At 36.7% G+C, this 20,784-nt stretch overlaps 2 protein-coding genes across 3 annotated transcripts; one reads left to right on the forward strand and one right to left on the reverse strand.

Moving 5' to 3' along the window:
• Positions 1 to 5,115: 5,115 nt before the first annotated feature.
• Positions 5,116 to 12,621, reverse strand: LOC121867502 (vesicular integral-membrane protein VIP36-like). 2 transcript variants are annotated; one of them, XM_042367473.1, is made up of 7 exons: positions 12,464 to 12,621; positions 9,793 to 9,997; positions 8,702 to 8,810; positions 7,732 to 7,897; positions 6,650 to 6,816; positions 6,428 to 6,488; positions 5,116 to 5,352 (listed from the first exon to the last, which is right to left on the reverse strand). In XM_042367473.1, exons 1-7 carry the CDS (start codon positions 12,591 to 12,593, stop codon positions 5,201 to 5,203), a joined length of 990 nt encoding a protein of 329 aa, XP_042223407.1. In that variant the 5' UTR covers positions 12,594 to 12,621; the 3' UTR covers positions 5,116 to 5,200. The 2 variants fall into 2 exon arrangements, with proteins under 2 accessions (XP_042223407.1, XP_042223415.1); XM_042367481.1 differs by lacking the exon at positions 12,464 to 12,621 and adding an exon at positions 10,963 to 10,995.
• Positions 12,622 to 17,330: 4,709 nt separating this feature from the next.
• Positions 17,331 to 20,166, forward strand: LOC121870189 (chymotrypsin-like protease CTRL-1). Its single transcript, XM_042371951.1, has 4 exons — positions 17,331 to 17,459; positions 17,831 to 17,972; positions 18,266 to 18,408; positions 19,256 to 20,166. The coding sequence occupies exons 1-4, from the start codon at positions 17,331 to 17,333 to the stop codon at positions 19,421 to 19,423; spliced, it is 582 nt and encodes a 193-aa protein (XP_042227885.1). The 3' UTR covers positions 19,424 to 20,166.
• Positions 20,167 to 20,784: the final 618 nt, after the last annotated feature.

Consider the following 20,784-nt stretch of genomic DNA (forward strand, 5'->3'; position numbering starts at 1 on the left):
CCTCCTTGTGCTGTATTCACACTACCTATTACGGGATGTTAGGTCTTTCATCCTCAGGAGAACAGGGATGAAAGGAGGGCAAAGGTAAGTCTCTGTTCCTTCTCTCTCTTAACAGAGGTGGGAAAGGGAGGAGCGGAGAGACAGCGACATGTTGAGTCGATGCTGATTTTTTGGTTATTTATAGTTCCTTGTTTTGCGCTATGCAAAAAAATTTGTTTAATTTTTTATAATATATTAAACTACAGGCAGTCCCCGACTTACGGCAGGGTTAGGGACCCAAATCCAAGTCGTAAGTCGAAAATGCGAAAATAATACATAGAAAATCTTAAATGGGTGTCTCTTTTTCTTCTCAGCACCACAAAACTCTCACTTTTAAGCTTGCCAGCCATTTTAAAGGGAATTACAAACGAAAATTTTGTCAGTACACAGTGCAATCACTAACGTCAGGACTCGAAAATACGTAATTTGAAAATATTTTGGTACAACTGAGGCGGTCGTAAGTCGAGGAGTACCTGTTTTGGGATTTCCCTACAAACAAATATAACCAAAAATCATATGATATATGGGTATCCTTCGCTATCCAAATGTTCACTAACAATGCCAACCACTAGCTGGAGGATGCAACCCCAAAAATCACACAACACAATAAATTGTATAGAGCCCCATAATCCCATCTGTCCTAGGGTCCTATATACCCTTACTGTGTCCCTCCAATAATTTCCATAGTTACCGAAATGCAAGCAAAACATTATTACAATATCATACACAGTTCATCACACACACACACAAAATACTGTACACACATATACAGATAACCCTAGTTTAGTGCAATAAATGCATTCCTGGAAAACACAATGGTAAAACAAAACGTGCTATATGAACCTAGAAATACAGGTAATATGGGAGATGCATTCCTAACCAAAGAGGTTTTGGTATCAGCTGAAGATTAGTCCCAGCTAATTTCACCCTAATGCTAGCCAAACCTAAGCTCTCCTGGTAGTGATAAGGTGTTTAATCATGAGATGAAGTAAGCTGGGACAGCTAACCTGTAATAATAAGACACTACTGTACACTCAAATATTGAATTGCTAATACCTATTAAATGACCAAACATAGTTATTTTCACCTCTAAATCAACAGCCTTCCTCTTAGCAATAGGTGGAGCTGAAGATGATTTATGATAGTAAGCATGATTTGAATTTAATTTATTTCATATGTTAATCAAAATCACTACACAGTGATTTAAATTTACAGTATACCTGGTACTGTATACTGTTAATAGTTCATGCTGAAATAAGAACACTTAATACAATTAGGTTGGTATATCTGGACACTGATGTACAAGCTGTCTCCAGCCTTATCTTCGGATTGCATTTTTGATAATTAGATCATTTCCATCAATATGAAGGTCAAAAACACTACAATAAATTAGCTTCAGTAAGTTCCTTGACAGGTGCCAAAAAGAGAAAGTGGAAGGTGTAGTGTAACCTAAATGCCTTCAATGTAAATACTGTACTGTACAGCACAGTACAATGTGTGAATATCTTCTCCGGTATGCTTGCATCAAACAAAACTAATAGTCTATACCAGCTGTCTCAAGGTTTTGCATCTTTTGAACCACCCACCATTTTTGTCAAAAGTGTGGTCTCACTATGATAAAAACAAAACCCCATTTTCCAAGTACGGGTATGTTTACATGATTTTTAGTATGCCATTAACCATTAATGTTTATTTTTAAGAACATTAGAAATTGCAATAATTTTCTGAGATCAAGTTTTATTGCAAATCTGTAAAAAAAATAGAAATCATGATTTAGTCATCACTGAGAAGTCTGTGGCTATATTTCATTGGCAAGCTTGTCAAATAGTGGGGTAATAGTGACTCAGGGAGCTGCTTCAAGACGACTTCTTTCCTTTGTTTTTATTGTTGCCATGGCAGAGAAGACTTGCTTGCAAAGATACTGTACAGTATGTGGAAGAAGGGTAGTAGTTTCTTAACAGCTTTTTGGTAAGTTGTTTAGATTCTGGCAACTAAGTATCAACAGTTAACATTTGAATTTTATATAGAAAATTTCCTAATTATTTGTAGGTTAAAAATAATCAATAGGCACAGAAGATGCAGAGAAGCAAAGCTTATTTTTTCTTGGATTTATCAGTAATTATTTTTTTAAACTTTGTCCCATTTAGACAATCTTCACATCCAACCATGGGACACATCCCATTGATCAAAAAGCAATGGTCTATACAATATATAGTACTAATATTTTTGTTCATTGCAAACATACTAGAAAATATACTAACGCATCTAATTAAGTAAATGCTTATTTCCCTCAACAGATTTCAATTAAAAAAACAGAATTAATATACTGTACTGTAATGCATAACTTAGATGTCCTCTAGTATCCCCTATAGCATATTTTCATCAAAGAAAATTAATACACACTGAAATGCATATAAAAATTCTTTAGTTTAATAATAACGCTAAAATTTTGGTCATCCTAGACATACCTGAATACTGTGGGAGTACAGAAATGACAAGAATAATCAAACTTGACCAATGTGTATGGAGTTTAAAGACTTGGAAGATGATGTGGTAGAGTTGCACAAGTCTCATGCAAAGAAACAGACAAGGGGATTTGGTGGATCTAACACAAGAGGAACCCTCAGAAGAAAAAGAAGTTATATTATAAAACAGAACTAGCTGACAACAGAGAGGCAATCTCATTACCTTGCATCCATCGACCAAGTTACCCACTGCAATAGATATTAATTTTCATTGTTCCAAAGAAATCCAAACCCTTTGAGAACCAAGGTGGCAAGTTTCTTTCTATTGATTTTAAACTACCAACAATTCGGTAAACTAGGGAACATTATTACTTGTATCTTTCAAATCTAATGATTACTTTAATTACTTTCCACTTACCAAGGTCAAATGGTAAGGACAATGAGTTTCAGTCATTTACTAAACTCTTTAAGATTCCCTCTGTACAGCAGAGGTGTGTGAGTAACCTCTCCACCCTCACTGATGATGAGCGTATTTTCCAAGTGAGAAATTCCATCATGCATAAATGAAACTTTTATTTTTTCTTATAAATACAAATTGCTGCAAATTATGACTTGCTACACATACAGTATATATATATATATATATATATATATATATATATATATATATATATATATATATATATATATATATATATATATATATATATATATATATATATATATATATATATATATATATATATGAAAATAATTAAATTTGGAATTTATGTTGTCACAAGTAAATGACTCAATTATGTTACAAAGAAAGAGTATGTAATTATAATAAGTAAATCTAGAACTTAAAATTTTAGTTTAATTATTAATTTAACTTCAAAAATTACTTTGAACCAGATAAATCATCAAGGTAATGATATCCTATTTAAAGTACAGTAATACCCCGGTTATTCCAAAGGATGTGTCCCTAAAAGTCACTGCAAATACCTTGCCAATTTTCCCCATAAGAATCAATATATTTAGAGGGGGAAGCATTCCCAGCCGGCAACTTTCACTACATTTTTTTTATACACTTAATATACTTGTAATACACTGAAATAACTACAATACCATAAAAACAATACAAAATAAAACTGTACACACATTTTATTTGTAAAGCACCTTTAATAAAATTCAAATAAACAAAGACTACCAAGTCACTACCTGTGTAAAAAAATTCACTTCCATAAACATAGACCGACACCAATATTTTGATAACTGCAAAACTAAGATTGTGTGTGTGCGTGTGTGGAAAATGTGAGAGTGAGTGGTAGGCATTACAAAAACCTTTGCGATAAGTATTAACGCTACCACACAACGTAACAGATCAAAGCAGACAGAGAGAGCTCTTTTGCGTAGCCCGACGCATGAATACACAGCAAAAACACGTACAGTACTCTCCTCGACTTACGACGGGGTTCTGTCCTGATGACCAGGTCTTAAGTCGAAAATAATACATAGAAATTCTAAAATGGGTGTCTCTTTTTCTTCTCAGCACCACAAGAACTCTCACTTTTACGCTTGCCAGCCATTTTAAAGGGAAATACAAACGAAAATTTTGTCAGTACACAGCGCAATCACTAACGTCGGGACTCGAAAATACGTAATGTGAAAAATATTTTATACGACTATGACCGTCGTATGTCCAGGTTGTCGTAAGTCGAGGAGAGACCATACTTGCACAGTCTGTTCACACAGCTTGAGCCAACAAACACCCGAGATGCCACACACCTCTAGCACATGTTCCCCATTTTGTTTGAGTAGAGATATTCATCCTCTCCTCGAAGGTTAAAGATCATCGTACATAAAGAACAATACTCCACCGTTAAAACACGTATGGATCCGACCCACAAAACCCCACCACACACAGAGCCGCATGCTAAACTTTGACGTATCGTAATTATTTTTCTAATGTACTTTACTGATAAGTGGATTAAGCTTTGCAAATATCAAATATGGGAATTAAAAACAATTGTGAATAGCAAGGTATTACCGTACATGCCAACTATGATTTTTGTCATAAACAAAGTCAGTTGGTCACCTGTGTCATACCTTGAGGATAAAATTATGACTTAGTTTCTCACACAAAAACTCACCTAGACTTTCAAATAGTATGTCTCTATATTCATGATAAACTCAGCCACAATACTCTTGGTCTAATCTCACAACACTACCACCACAGAGATGATGACATTGTAATGCCCGTTCTATTAAAGAAGTACAGGATATTTACTTCCATGGTATGAGTTGGATTGTAAAATGCCACTGTAATAAGTTTTGGCTAACACTACAATTTACACTATTCCAACTATCTGGCCCTAATTCTCTCCTAACTGTACAAAATTATATAAAAACTTGTATTGGATAATCTCTTACAATATTTCACTTCTACACAGAACCAAATCTAATAAAAACTTCATCACACTGATCCTTTAGTTAAAATATTTCTGTGCATTATATACAACTCAAGTGACATAGTTTCACCAAGAAAGTAATATATTTGGAACCATGTGATTCATATCCGTTAACATAACAAAACTCTTCTGGGATACTGAATATTTTATCAAAACAAAAATTAAAGACAAGCAGGACTCTGTGTTTTACTTCATGTTTCCATTAAACTTAAAGAGAATTCTTAAACAACAGAAGTAAAAACTGGTTTAGTAAAACCTTTTGCGCTGTTGTTCCTTCTGCTTGGTGTAGAACAAGCCACCTATGAATACACACCCACAGATGGTAATCACACCAAAGACAAGAAGTACTACCTTCTTCCAAGTAGTCAAGGATGATGGTTTGGGGTCTTCGACATGATCTGTGAGTATAAGAAAACAAAAATAAATACCGTACAATTAATTTCTGACTAAGGAGGAGAAAAATTTAAACAGTACTACTGAAATTCGCTCCAGTACATCTAGCCCTATCTCAGTTTTTAATATGCAGCTCATTGAATTGTGGAGCAAAACATTGTATAATAAATCCACCTAAATTCATGTCGTTGGTGGAATGAAACACAGAAATACTGTACAGTATATCCATAATTACTTTATAAGGTATGTCAACATAATTCATATGGGGAAACTATAAAACCAACAGAAAGAACAGTAATCAAACTTCATGTTCAGCAGAAAAAACTCTTTCACTCACAAAAGTAAAATTTCCGACATGTGTCTGCACAGTTTGGCTAATTTAGAAATTACAGTATATCCCCTGTACCATACAGCAATAGAGTTAAATCATTGTCAAATACATTTTTTTTAATTCATGATGATTGCTAAGAATAAAACCATGATGAGATATACAATTAATGAAAAAGATTACACCAAAGAGTGAATTATTAACTGACAACATTCCTACAAAACATTCTAGATGAGTTGGGATAAATGGGATTTGTATTCAAGCTCTTTTTACCCTATTATACCTGTACAGTACTTCATGTGATTCCTGGTTTTGTGAGCAGCATCAGTCCTCAGGTATTGATATACACCATTATCTACTAAGTGGATCAAATTATCTGGTAACATTTTTGAGCAGAGAACTCCCTGAATTTGAAAATGACCATGTATTTAATTTTTAAAACTGCAAATACGTACTTTATAAATACAATACTGTACATTTGTTGTGTATATTTTAATACTGTTACCAATATGGACAGCAGGCATACAGTACCAGCATATGATGATGAACTAGATATTATACCAAAGTATTTCATCCCGCATTTGAAATTGTATTGATGGAAAGTGTAACGATACTTTTTTGGAAGATGAAGTAAATACATTGCCTCTGTACCCTTGATTATTACCATTAAATACAACAAACAACTAAATTCTTACATGATGTAAATATTTAACACTACTGCAAGAAATAATAAGATACTGTATTTTACTTACCTCTTGGAGGCTCAAAGAAAGAAGCAGAAGGCATAATGTTGATCCGATCCTCAAGAATGTCCTGAAAAAATATCAATTATTATTTACAATTCCAAAGCAGAATACTAAAAGTAAATTCATTTAAGCATTTACTGAAGTGCAGTGTAGTATCCAAAAATAGTTAAGTCAGGGCAATAGCTGTACAGATATATATAAAAAAAACATATACTGTACAGTACTTACATCATCAGGAGTAGATAGGTCATACATCTTAAGTGAGATGATGTCGTGTCCATCTGTGAGGTCACCGGTAGCAGCAGACACTCCAAGAAAATAACCCAGTGGCAGCTTTACCCCGGCTACTGAGAAACATTCCTTGAATACTTGCTTATTTTCAATGTCAGTCATCACTGTAAAACACACCAAGTGACAGTCAGTTACAGATAAACAGGTACATACCGTATTTTACGGCATATACGACACACCTTTTTGTCTGAATAGTGACTAAAAAAATCAGCCTGCATCCTACATGTGAAGTTGCGGTCTCACAGAAGCTAATGAATCCTCCCGTTGCTGTCTCCAGTAGGCTAAATTCTACCTAACCCAACTCCAGAATTCAAAATATGTTATTGCCCACTTAAACTTTATTATTAGTGTTAATTAATTAAAAAATAATTATTGTAAATACAAAAGCTCAATCTATAACTACTGTACTGTACTCAGTACTGTACTGATTCTATCTTATAATTGACTTAGGATGAAGCAACTCTGCATAGTCTGCAAATCTTAAAGACAATGCACCGTGAACCCAACCAATGACTAGGATCTAAAAATCAAATAAATTTGACAATTAACTTCATCTTTAAACTGTACTGGGATCCCAGATATCCATTTAGGAATAAGGTGCCACTTTGATTCCATCCACAATTGGCATTTTACCATTTTTGAGGTGCTTACAGCCTCTCATCTCATCCCCACTTATCATTTTTTCTTCTTTTTGTTCTAATATTTTCATATTACAGTATTGCATTCCGGGCAGAATAACTCCACGTTTTTCATATTTGTTACATTTAGAATTTGCCATAAAAAAACTCACTGGCTGAAGGGCTATAAGTCTTCATGCAATCTTGGAAAGGCTAAAAGGTTCTAATTTAGTTGACTAGTGTCACCTCTTTAAGCATCTTTGATTTAGTGCATTAGAATATAACAACAGGAGTTATTGATGTAGTCATACATGTACTTATAAAACACACAAAACATTATACAGTACAGTACAATGATGACCACCAACAACACAAAATAAAAGCAATGGAATGTCTCCCTACCTGTTAGTGTGTCGTGGACATACTGGATGGAAATATATGTATCATGATCCAAATTTCTGAATTTTGAAACGCAGCCTGACGACAACTGGGTGTGAGTACCATCACGGTCGTGGTCGTAGTGTAGAGTGCCATTGTTGACCATAGCTGAGATGTATGGATGGCCATGCTGTTTATTGGGAGAAAATAATATTGAAGTACAGTAATCTCCATGATCCACATCACAAAGTGTAAACCTTCATACATTAAAGTTTACCTGACCATAAATATATTTTGGGTAATAATCACTTTTTTACAAGTGGTTTAAGCAGGGACTACACCAAAGGTAGTTACATTTATTGTTCAATGAAATTTTAACTGTCCTGTTACACTTGTTTTAATTTCAGATGACACATTTTACTTTGGTTTATATTAGTCTCAAAATCACTCATTGGGCATGCAGAAACTAAACTATGGAAGTAATGTACAAGATGAAAATAATGCAGAATACTTGTATATACAGTATAAATCACAATGACCATCCCTTCTGAGGTGTATAACAATGTTACACTCTACATTTTTATACATTCATGAGATATTCTACCTGTATCTATAAAATCTAAAGCTTAAGGGTTTTCTTCCCTTCAAATTTTGTTCTGAATGAAAAAAAATTACAATGCATGATTTGTTGTCCACCTGCTAACTAAATGGATATGCTGGGGGTAAATCTTTTGGTGACTACTGATGTCCAGTGTCGCCTCTTCTTGGGACAACAATTCCCGTGAATTATTATGTGCTTCCTTATTATTCAATAAGATAGTAATATACCATGGTGTACAATACTGTACCTTCCAGACTGGCTTGCTACCTTTGCTGTGTGAGGATCCCTTGCCAGTTAGTAATTGGCTTACAACATGGCATTCTGAAATCTGCACAAATATGTAACTTAACACTAACTTCATCATGTATCCTAAAACAGATTTCAACAGCTTACATTATGTGGACCATTGTGGTTACTATAGGTGTCCATGACCACTGCCAGTCCAGTGAAGAAGTCCTTGCTACCAAACACATCACCCTCCTGCATGGGTTCTTTCACATACCTGTAGAACACATTACTGTTAGTGAAATCATTCATCTTGAAATATTATTGCCGATGTAGAATCAATAGAATGCAGGTAAAAGTAAGATGCATAAATACCTGCAAGCTAAAACCAACAGCCAATGACTGCCACATACTCAACTGGTAATTTTCTTATATTGGAAATAAAAAAGAAAGCAGAGCAATTTGAAGAGATTAATTTCAGAGTACATCTCTACACACATAATTATCTCTCCTGGAATTTTTAATTAAGAAGCTGAAAAGAGACAACTTAAATGGATCAAACAAATATGGCCAGACACAGCAGTTAGTTAACAATTCAGCAAGGTGAACTACTGTTAATGACAAACACAATATAATACAGTAAAAAGTCACAAAATGTATTTAAAAACCTTAGGTAATAAAAAGATCTGGAAATTATTCACTAAATAAACAAAAAAATTACTAAAAATTATAATGTACAAAAATATAAGTAAAATTAGAAACCCATGGGGCAAAGAGTAAAGGAAGCAGACGATGCTACACAAGTGGGCCTCTGAGCTCTCCCACAACCCACATGACTCAAGGTCCATCCATTGAGCAGTGTCTACAAGTAATTTGTCTGCACTCTTTCGAACTCATATGAATAACATGTGTAATTTTTCTCACAAATCACCCACTATAGATGTGTTACCTGTAAATAAATGCTGCCTCATCTCCTATCTACAGTGTATCCTATATTATTTAGTAAACTTTCCCCTGCTAAGTACCCACTCTTCCCCTCAAATGATAAATATGTTTCACTTTCCCTTCAAAAACTGATTAGCACTTGACAAATTCATTTTTTTTTCAGATTTGCCCCCAAGCAGTTCTGCATTTATCCCAAGTACATTCTTTCCCTTTTCTGAACTCATACAGTACTGTAGTGCTCTTCCTGCTGTTTGGCAGAGGGCTCCAAGTTAGAAACAATAATTCCAGTAAAAAAGTACTGAACATAAACTTACCAGAAAACAAATCCATCTCCAAACAAATCCTTCCCACGGCCATGAACCTTAAAATGAATTTGCATCTCCCAGTTCCGTAGATAGCAAGGCGCTTTGTTCCATATTGCTCCACGTAAACTCTGAGCATCAGCCGTTAGTCTAATATAGTTGTTGGTCACCATGGTGCTTCCAAGAAAATCCCAATATGGGATAGATGTACCCAAACCTGTAAATAGTAATTGATTAATGAATTATAATAAAAATACTTATTTAAAAAAGCTACTTCAAAAGGAATACCCGGTAGGTGATAAAATCTATTACTGTACTGTAATAATACAAGTCCTCCCACATTACAGTACGTTATACATTTACTTTCCCATATTCAATGCTGGATATATCCTTTGGAATTTTTCATTAGTAATGGAGAAATGACCCTGAAACCCTATTTCTGGTCGAGTATGTAGCCAGTTAGCTCCTTTGACTAGGGCTCCTACTGTGTGCCAGGGTTGATCTGTTAATTATATATTATCCAAATGATTGCTCTTCCTTTTCCCCCCAAGTAGTCATTCTCAACTGGCAATTGGTTTATCACTTGGAAGGGATGGAGGTGGAATGGGGAAGTTGAAATTCTGTTTTGACACAGTCCTACCCGTGACCATCTTGTGAATCTGGATCCACACACCTTACACATACCAGTTCCAGGTGGTTAGACCTAATTCCCAAAAGAGGCAAGAAGGTATCTGAGTAACATAGAAAATGTCTTTTGCCAAACAACTCCTGTCACTCAAATCCCACTTTAAACACAGGGATGAGGAAGCTTTATTAAAAAACTGAGGATAGGGAAGCTATAACCTCCAAACTGAGAGGTAATCCCATCTATTAATAGGTCAGGAAAACTAATACAGCACAATAGTTCTGGTGCTATTGTGGATCCCTCCGAGAAGTTAATTCTTCAGAATTCAGTCCCACAATTCAGCTTGTGCTCGAGTTATGAACAAAGTTTTATACTGCTTAACTGTCCATTTCAGCTAATATAAAAAATAACTAAATCTGTAAGAGTTGGCTTTAATTTAGCAGACTCCAAAATTGCAGGCAGTCACTGACAGAATTTTCTGGTAATCATGATAAACTTTTTTAATACATGTTATGGAGATGACTGGCATAAATTCATCTCTTAGAATATTCCCTTACCTTATAGAAGAAAGGTCGTTGAAAACACCAAGAGCTGCACAAAAAACCTGGGGGAGGATAAAAAAAAACATTTAAATTTCACGATAAAGTTAATGGCCACGGCAACTACTGCATCAGAATTTGAAGTTGGACTTTAATATAGTAATGTGGTAAAATAGCTTAAAATAGGTAAATTCATTGTAAATCAGTAAGAATCATTACAGTATAGCACTGGATGCCCTATGCATCTATGCTGACTGAGGACTGACGAGCAGAGAGATAACTATGAGTACCTTGCAGCACACTGCTGACTTTAAATAATCATCACTGGATTATGTCTGATCTTAGGAAAAAGTACTTTCTTCTTGTTAATTCAGACATTCTGTAGTTTCAAATAAACTTTAAATTGGCTGAGTTTGTCATGCATCAGTCTGCTCTCCAGAATTTGTTAGATGTAGACATTACATAAATGCACAGCACATCCAGTATGTACTCTTATTATAATAAGTGTTTACTGATTTATTATGAATTCATCCTTTTCATTAAATTTTACCACTATTCCCACTACTAAAGTCCATTACTATATGGTAAGTGGTTACACATCTTACTTATTGTTTTCAGCATCACGTTTTGGTTAAATGTTTAATTTATCAACACTGCAGTAGCCTGTGGCCATTAATTCAATCATGAAATATAAATATTTTTGTTTTGCCCTCCCAGACATCTGTGCAAATCATGATGGTACAGCAACTTTTCTTCTGAAGTAAATTTCCAAAGGTAAAGTGGCACCAATCACCTTTGAAAATTGAAAGTTTAAGGTAATTACTTGATAGAACTGAATGAATACAGTAGAACATTTCTTCTATTTGTACAATGTATGAGATTTCTGATGATAGTCTAAGAGGTATTTGTTCAGGACAATATCACAGTCCTTTTACATCATGCAGTATAATGAACTTCTTTTAAACCAAACAAAACTAAGCAACCAACTCAACCCAATAAATCTTGTTCTAAATTGAGTTAGGGTTGGTTAAGGTCAGCTATGCTTGTCCATACAATTTTTGCCAAAACTTAAAAAAAATTGATGTAATGCAGAAAAGTAATGCAGGCAACAAACTATTGTGACATCAGCAGTGAAAGGGTTAAACATAATTGTAGACTTTGAAATACAGTTTGAGGAAAGCTTAAAACAAGGTTAACTGAATGGAATATTTCGACAGGAAAGTGTGTAGGGTGGGAGGTGATGAGGTGAGGGAAGGAGAGTTAATAGTAAATTTCCCTCTGGCCATGGCCTTAGCAATAGTGGTTCACCATATCCACCACAAATTAAGCACTTTCTACTGTTCTTCCTTCCCAAAAGCATCAACCAAACTGCACAATTCATCCTTACACACTCAGGAAGGCCCCACAACACACCTAGTAACTAGCACATCCAGCCAGTACCCCAAAGCTCCCAAATGTTCTGGAGTCATATTATTTTCCTTAGTTTTCATGACCGAGAAGAGCCTAGCTGAAGCCTTACCTTGATAGGGTTTCACCAACGAATGTTCTCTTATCATATATTCGTGGGTGTTCCATTCTCTGGTGTATATAGTAGAAAAGAAAGAGATGACGAGAGCAGACCTTAGTAGCCCCATGTTGAGCATCATCATTACACACGGGCGACAGTGTTGACGCCGCCACGCCACCTACACAACTCGCCATCACACCCGCCAAATACAAACCTCAACTCTACGTCACCTTTCGCCTCTCATTTCTCTATTTTAATTTCGAGACATCTAACGGCTATAATAGACTTATCTGCTTTGCTAAGATATGTATGTGCATTTCTTAAATTGTCCTTATTTAAAGGTAGTAAGTTATGAAGAGCAACTATGACAATGATTCTGTCAGAGTACAGTATGCGAGTCACTATCTTAAACTGTACATAAGAACTATATAATTCAGTGAGTTTTCCTAATATTTACATGTATTTGCATCTTTTGTGGCTATTATTACATGCTTCCTGCAACATAATTATTGATTTTATTCATTCTCCTGTCCCTCACCTAGATGAATTCACGGGGTTCGTCAGCGTGTGTCACCTACGGTACATAACAAGCAGGACAACTGGAATGCATTCGAACCAAATTTGGCACATAGCTAATTATAATAAGAATCCACAAGTATTTGACACACCTGTGACCTTCCTGAGCGGCTTATATAAACAAATTTACAGTGCACATCTCTGTAAGACATACTATTTATTTTTTTATGCAATTGTTATAGATTACATCAGAATAGACAAGTTGTTACACCACTCAAAATAAAGCTTCTGACTGAATAAATAGATCTTGGTGAGCGTGCCGTAGCAGCTGCCCTACTCAAGCAAAATTTCACATGACACCAGCACTAATTGACATATAAGGCGAGTGACACAGATGCTACTTTATGACCGACGTGTATAGGTGTAATGACAAATACATTTCCAGTGCATGAGTCTGGTGTTAAGTTCCGGACATTGAAGAGACAACTGCTTTTAGTAATTAGTTATGTCACTCTAGAATCCTTACAGCCATGCCAACAGTCTGCTGAGAAACAAAAAATTTTAAGAATACACCTTTTTTATATATATTTAAAAGCCTCATGTTAAGAAAACTTATGCGAACAATAAATTATTGATATTTTATATTTTTTTAAGATTATAGGAAGTTTTGTTAATTTCGTTAAGAAGTTATATCAAGGTTCCAATTATATATATAAAAAGGCTTGGGATTAGGCAAGTTCTTCGCATGAACATGATAAGGTAAACATCCATTTTATCACACCTGCTGTTTATCGTAACAGGTGTAGGCGGGCTAAGGCGGCAGGCATGTGCTAAGTGGCGGTGAAGCTTAATTATACAGTATACCAGCGAGAACAATGAGCATTATATATGACGACACTGACAGCAGCAGAGGCATCGTTTAGGTGGTTTAGGTGCCAGCCATGCTAATGTCTTGTTTCTTTGTGAGTCCCATGGGGTGTCCAGAACGTCCTGTTACTAATGCATTTTTCCTCGGTAAAGTAGACAAATAATTGATATATATGGGTCAATGATGTAAAATTTTATAGGTTATTTACAATTTTTACCACAATTAAAAAGGTATGACAATTTAAATTTACACATTTGCGTTTCCATTAGCAAGAATAGTAACATTAACAGCGACAAGATCACCACATTAGCAACGACACAAACGACAGTAAACATTGAAGGATCTAGGGTAGTTCCTGTGAGTGAGGGAAGGAGACAAACACATCACACTCGTGGACCTCCACAACATTTTCAAAGCCTATAACCTCCGATCATTCAATAAGGCGCCTTTCGAGCAGAATGTGAATCATTTTAATACTTCGATATTTTTTTTTTATTTAGTGAGAGAGTGAACATCAATGCGTTTAAGTAAAGTAGGAGAGGAGGGAGCTGAGGCCGGGTACCATCCTACTACCCCCATGAACCAGCCAGTGCAGCAAGGTTACAGTATATAAAGCTTAAGGAAGGTTCAGAAGTATTATTCGCTGGTGGACCTTCACCAAACACACACTGCACCAGCACGGGGTTTTCAGCTCTCTTTCTATGTATCTTCAGTCACTTGTGTGTGTGTGTGATTGAGCTGTTCCCCACCGCAGTTTGTCTCGGCACAGCCAGCATCTAGCACCCTAGAACTGCCCGTCTAACACCAGTCCACGTTCAAATTGATGATCCAATATCGTCTGTCCACATTGACGTTAACATCTTTATGTGTGTATTTCAGGACACTGTAAAGATGGCGAGACTTCGGAGGAGCCAACCTTCAGTACTTCTACTGATGTTACCGATGGAAGCAGTTTACCAGCCATCACTTCACGCCCGATCTGTGGTAGGTGTATGTGTGTCCGCTTAGCTGTTATTATACATGTGTGCGTGCGCGCGTGTGTGTGTGTGTAGTAGGACGACCTGTGGTTTCAATTGGCTTGCGGATCGTATTCTGGGATAATGGTTAGCCAGTGCAGTTAGCGAGTTGTCCGGTCTTCTTGAATTATTCCTTGACGCTGGTGGGTTAAACAACACGTTAACTTGGGGAGTTGCTGCGTTGGCAAGAGCTCTTATGCGTTAAACAAATTCACGCCTAATTGGCTCTCGTGCCGGCCAACGCAGGACAGGAGAGGCAACCATAATTATTATTACTTAAGTATACCCGTTTTTCTCCACCTCACCTGTAGATCAGAGTGCCACTCCACCTGACCTAACCTAAACTAACCGAACAATGGAATTTTGTCCATCATAGAGTTTGAGTGGTGGGATTTTGTCCTATGGGAAATTGTCAGGTGGGATTTCTCCTGAGAGGTATTGTCCAGAACGATTTTGTTTCTATTATTGGTAAAAGTTTGTCGAGTGGCAAGCCATTTTGTGTGATCTGATAATGTAGTATTTTTTCCGTGCTCAAATGACCTCGCTGCACGCCCATCACGACAGAGGAGTGTGGGCGTTTGCAGATGTCTGTGCAGAGGATCGTGGGAGGGTCAGAGGCTAACCGCAACGAGTATCCATGGTTGGTGTTCCTTCACATGAAAACAACGTTGGACTCCTTTAACTGCGGCGGCGCCCTCATCACCAGAGACTTCGTCCTCACCGCCGCCCACTGTGTCTCAGGGTAAGGAAGCCGCCCTCAACAGAAAGAAGGACGGAGTGTGTGTCCTGTTAAACTAGAGGCGTAAAAAGAGCGGGTAAATACACGTCCAGTTGAGTATGAATGACATGTAAAAGAAGGGATTGTGGGTAAGAATGGTGTCATTTAGACATCGTTTTGGGCAAGACTGGCAACATAAAGAAGTATCCTGTTATGTAAGAATGCTGTCAAAAGAGATATCATTATTGAATAAAATTAATGTCGCTCCTGAGTAAGAGTAATCAAGAGGACTATCATAAGGTAAGATAAACTCAAATAAGTCATTCATTACACTGTATGTATTATTAGACAGAAAGCAACAAAGACGCCCTGGAGGTGAATGACACCGTATTTTAAGTCACAATAATGCGGGACCCGGAGGTCGCTTACAATCAATAACAATGGAAGCGTGTGCGGGTCGTGGATGCTGTCGGGACTCCTAAATGTTATCGGACATGGATGAATTCCCGACAGATGCATCTTTTATGACCTCTTATTTTAGAATAGAAAAATGTGTCTCATAATATATTAAAAGTATTTACAAGAGAAACATACAATTTAAATATCTAAGGTACTTAATGACTCTTAACGTGATAGTAGTTGTTAGTGGTAGCAAGTGTAGCAATAGTAGTGGTAATAGTAGTCGCAGTAGTAAAGTAGTGATAGTACTGGCAGAATCTGCTGCACCTACAAATAGCAATGCAAGGAACTTTAATAGTACTATAAATATGAACATCATCAGTAATAGCCGTACGAATAAGTAGTAGCAGTAGTACAAGTGTTAATGGGCTCGTTTTTTATTTCATATTTATTCTATTTATTCTTCAATACTTATATACTTGCTTCATATCTATATTTTCTATTAATATTATTTTCTTAGTCTTCTGTCTCTAAGTATCTATCTTGTATTTCACTGCTTATATTTTCTAAGTCAGTATTCTTTTCTATACTTTATTCCTTGTCATATATATTATTGTATTTTCTGAATTTTATATCCTGTCTTTCTCTCAATTTATTATCATGCTTTAGTTATATTCTATACCATAAATTAGTCTGGGAAAACCATGTCATTCTAACTATAACACTTATTATACTTACAACGGCAGCCTGCCACCACCCAGACTTTTATTAGAATATAAAATATCTCACTAAACTGTTAGGTAGTATGCTAGCGAGCTTCTAGGCACGTGAGTTACAATAGTTATTTTCTGAGGACGAAATGTTAAGAGGGATAGAGCGGTGATACTCGTAGTTTACTAATTCAACATTGATTAACGTAAGGAGTAAACAAGATGTTAATTAAGTACACTCAGACAAGACTGGACCACCTAGGTCTTACTTTACAAATAGCAAAATAGATCTTCAAATTCTTGGTTACAACATTAAACAATCATTATATTATTTCATTGTCAATGCAGATGGTTATATGACACACTTGACAATATCCCAAATTAAGATATTATTTAGCACATCATGTTATTTCGGAATGAACAACATGGCACTTTAACTAGAACTCAGCTGGTAGTACATATGAATAATATACTCATAACCCACATAACGTTATTACTGGTCATATCAATATTTATGGGTCAATACTTAACATGGGATAACTATATGTCTGCTAATTATCCCCAATCAGGTAGGACTCAGCTGGTAGTACACTAGTATCATAAGTAATAGCAGTAGTACAGTACCATAAACAACGGTAACCTGAGCGTGACAATGGTCGGCAGGGAACTGGAGGGTGTGTTTGTTTACCTTGGGGCCCACGAGTTCCCGGACACCAATGACACCTCGACCGCTGTAGTGGCCTCTCTTGTTAGTGTCCATGATGCTTATGACGACTACAAAGTGAGTACTGTACCACGACCCCACTGATTACTTCACCCTTATGTTGTGTATGTTACCACGACCCCACTGATTACTTCACCCTTATGTTGTGTGAATTACCACTAACACACTACTAACTTCACCCTAATGTTGTGTCTAAACCACTAACAGTCACTCTGCTTACGTTACGCTTTTCTTGTGTATACCACTATTAAGACAAGTGATAATCTGCCATGTTGTAAATACTATACCACCAACATATGTTATTCTCATTCATGTCATAAAGATATGTTATAAAAGTTAAATAGAACACTGATCACTAGTCACACCTCCCCATAATACTTAAGTTTTAAACCAATTAAATTAGACTCGGTGGTACCTTGATGTTGCAGAAGTTGAACGACATTGCACTGGTCAAGCTCTCGTCGCCAGCGAACTTCACGCTTAAAGTAAGCCCGGCCTGCCTGGGACTCGATGGGGATGTGCAGGTCGGCGACAAGGTGGTGGTGGCAGGCTGGGGCAAGTTAACAAACGGTAAGCTCGTCTCTGAGTCTCTTCATCTAGGATAACGTTTATTTCATGGTATTTGTTCACTGTTTATGTCTGCCTCTCAACTTACAAGTATACCAAAGACCTAAGAATCGTAGAGGTAGTTTTCAAAATAATCTTAACCCGCTTCATCATCTTTATCTACACAGTAAGAAAATATTAATTAATGATAAGTTCACACCTGTTGATAACACTCACGTAATACAATCTCTCCTTCACCCATCAGTAAGTTTATATGATCTTCACACGACAATTAAAAATATATGTGCCCTCCACAGAGGGAGATGAGTTCCCGAAAACACTGATGAAGGTCGACCTAGAGGTAGTGGATCCGATGATATGTAAGGAATCATACAATGGCACCATCGAAATTAATGACAACATGATGTGCTCGTTTGCCAGTGGCAAAGACTCCTGTGTGGTGAGTTTCCCTAGTGCCTGGTCGGTGATTGGGGATAGGGGGGCCATTAGGTGTACGGTGGATCTTGGTGACTGAGAGGAGAAGGGGGTGCTGAGTCTTGGTGGGGACGGGAAAGGATAACGAAGGTCGAAGAATCTGGGAAGTGTAAAAAATCGAGAGTCCTGCATCTCCTCCCTAGTTTACACGGACTGGCAATCTTATGCAACAAGCATATAATTCTTCTATGCAATGCAGAAAAAAAGTAATATATGAGCAGTTTGACAAACAGAACTAACAGATGAAAATATATCCTCTGAGATAAAACAGACTTTAACAGATACTTTATGAAATTTCTAGATATTCTTAAATGTCTGTCTTACTGCAAATCGGACCTCTAGATTTCCCTTCTCACACATACGCATCCAGAGTCAGAAGGATTTAAAGATGCCGGTCAACTCCAGTAATTTATCATAGTTATTCCTCCTAAACCAATTCGTTTTCTTTCATTGTACCGTATACCATAGTAATTCTAACTAGCTAACAGTCTCGTCTTTATAATGACTGATATTTCCACTCATATTCTTATCTATATACGTTTATCAGTCTTATTTGGCAGCAGTTATTAGACACGTTCATATTATTGGCATGTTCATTGGGATAGAGGCTAATCAGTGGTGAAGAGGTTAAAGTAAAGTGAATATTTTGCCTTATGATTGCATATACTGAACATCTAAATTATCTCAATAGCAAACAGTTTGGGGATATTATAGCTTTACCCATAAAATCTTCCCTTATACCGGTGTCTCCGAAATTTACTCTTTGTTATTATTATTAATTATTATTATTATGTGGTGTGCCCCGTGTGTAGGGGGACAGCGGCGGCCCCCTGCTGGTTGAGGTAGGATTGGGACAGTGGGTTGCGGTGGGCGTGGTGAGCTTCGGAGCGGGGTGTGCCCAGGAGTACCCAGGAATTTACACTCGTGTCTCAAAGTACCACAACTGGATCAACGAAATCGTCCAAGACCCCCAGTGCTAAGGCTGCTCCCGTATACACGAGCGTATTACACTCACATATACACACACACACACACCTCTGACGAACGACTAAGATTGCTGGAGACTGCGTTGGCGCACAACTGAAGACACTTTCACCCCTTGGCTTGCTAAAGACCGGAGAAACCATGGCGACGAAGAATTATTCCATCAGAAATGCACAAAAACTTTCTACAGCGTGAACGATAATGAAAACTCTCAAGGAACGACCAAAATGAAGCAACAAGGAGACGAAAATGTTCAACCACGACTATGAACCCCCAAAGAAAGTTTCGTAAACTTAACAGTTCAAATTAGTTTCAACAAGACGAATAAAGCAAAATTTTCGCTAAAACAAAAGAAATTCTGAGATCTGCAAAGCCTCACCAAGTAAAACTATCCTACAAATTTCCTTAAAAGAATAACTATATCAAAGTTCAGCTAACCAGAACAACCTGAGAATTTGTCACTTGTCTGAAGAACATTTCCAGATACTATCACTTGTCTGCAGAACATCTCCAGATACTATCACTTGTCTGCAGAGCATTTCCAGATACTATCACTTGTCTGCAGAACATCTCTAGATACTATCACTTGTCTGCAGAACTGTACCACTTACCTAAGATGAACAATAATTGTGTAAGGTGAATGAAGGCGCATTAATGAAACCATATTTTCTTCTTTCTAATAGATTTAAATTAACATGTATAATCTTGCCAAGGGGGATATCAATTTTGAGAGTACAGTATAATGCAGCTGCGCTCTTTGTCTCAACTTCACCCATGTAGAAAATCATGTACTGTACTAGAAAAATAAAACTTCTAATCATAATGTTCTTGTTTTTTCTTTATAACACTCTTCCTATTATTATCTGTCCTGTTGATTGTTGTATTATTTATCTATCCCAAAGTGGAGGTTATAAATTGATTCGAAAGCACTACTTATTTGTCTTCTTCGCCTCTTGTCGCTCACAAACATCACTATAATAGCAGTAGCAGTAACCGGTCGGTTAGTTCTCGTTACGTAATGTTGGCAAGTGTTGGCATGCATGGACTCTTGCATGTGTACCTGAACATGTGCCAGACTGCCAGTGTTTGTGAAGTATTCATTAAAGAAGCTCACACTTGGTGCTGTCACAACTTTCTCTGGCAGGCCATTCCAAGAGTTCACATCTCGTACCCCAAACGTTAGTTGTAACAGTTTACTGTACTTGAGGCTAACCTCTAGTTTTCATGTTCTTGCTAGTTGTAGCATCCCGAGAGGACCCCAATATAATAGATACAACCAAACTGTACTTACTAACAGTGCGTAGCACTGAACTGCCCAACTGTTAAAGACAACTGGAAAATGTATACCGCGCTGATG

The sequence above is a fragment of the Homarus americanus genome, unplaced genomic scaffold, assembly GCF_018991925.1.
Source record: "Homarus americanus isolate GMGI-L3 unplaced genomic scaffold, GMGI_Hamer_2.0 scaffold32583, whole genome shotgun sequence".
In the NCBI taxonomy this organism is placed as follows: domain Eukaryota; kingdom Metazoa; phylum Arthropoda; class Malacostraca; order Decapoda; family Nephropidae; genus Homarus; species Homarus americanus.

What these genes read in the sequence shown, in the direction of transcription:
- LOC121867502 (XM_042367473.1), bottom strand. Translation starts at nt 12,593, where the DNA reads ATGATGATGCTCAACATGGGGCTACTAAGGTCTGCTCTCGTCATCTCT. An exon ending in ACCACAATGGTCCACATAAT is followed by an intron (nt 7,898 to 8,701) that starts GTAAGCTGTTGA and finishes CCCAATAAACAG; the next exon opens with CATGGCCATCCATACATCTC. An exon ending in TTTCTTTGAGCCTCCAAGAG is followed by an intron (nt 5,353 to 6,427) that starts GTAAGTAAAATA and finishes TTATACTCACAG; the next exon opens with ATCATGTCGAAGACCCCAAA.
- LOC121870189 (XM_042371951.1), top strand. Translation starts at nt 17,331, where the DNA reads ATGGTCGGCAGGGAACTGGAGGGTGTGTTTGTTTACCTTGGGGCCCAC. An exon ending in ATGCTTATGACGACTACAAA is followed by an intron (nt 17,460 to 17,830) that starts GTGAGTACTGTA and finishes TTGATGTTGCAG; the next exon opens with AAGTTGAACGACATTGCACT. An exon ending in CTGGGGCAAGTTAACAAACG is followed by an intron (nt 17,973 to 18,265) that starts GTAAGCTCGTCT and finishes TGCCCTCCACAG; the next exon opens with AGGGAGATGAGTTCCCGAAA.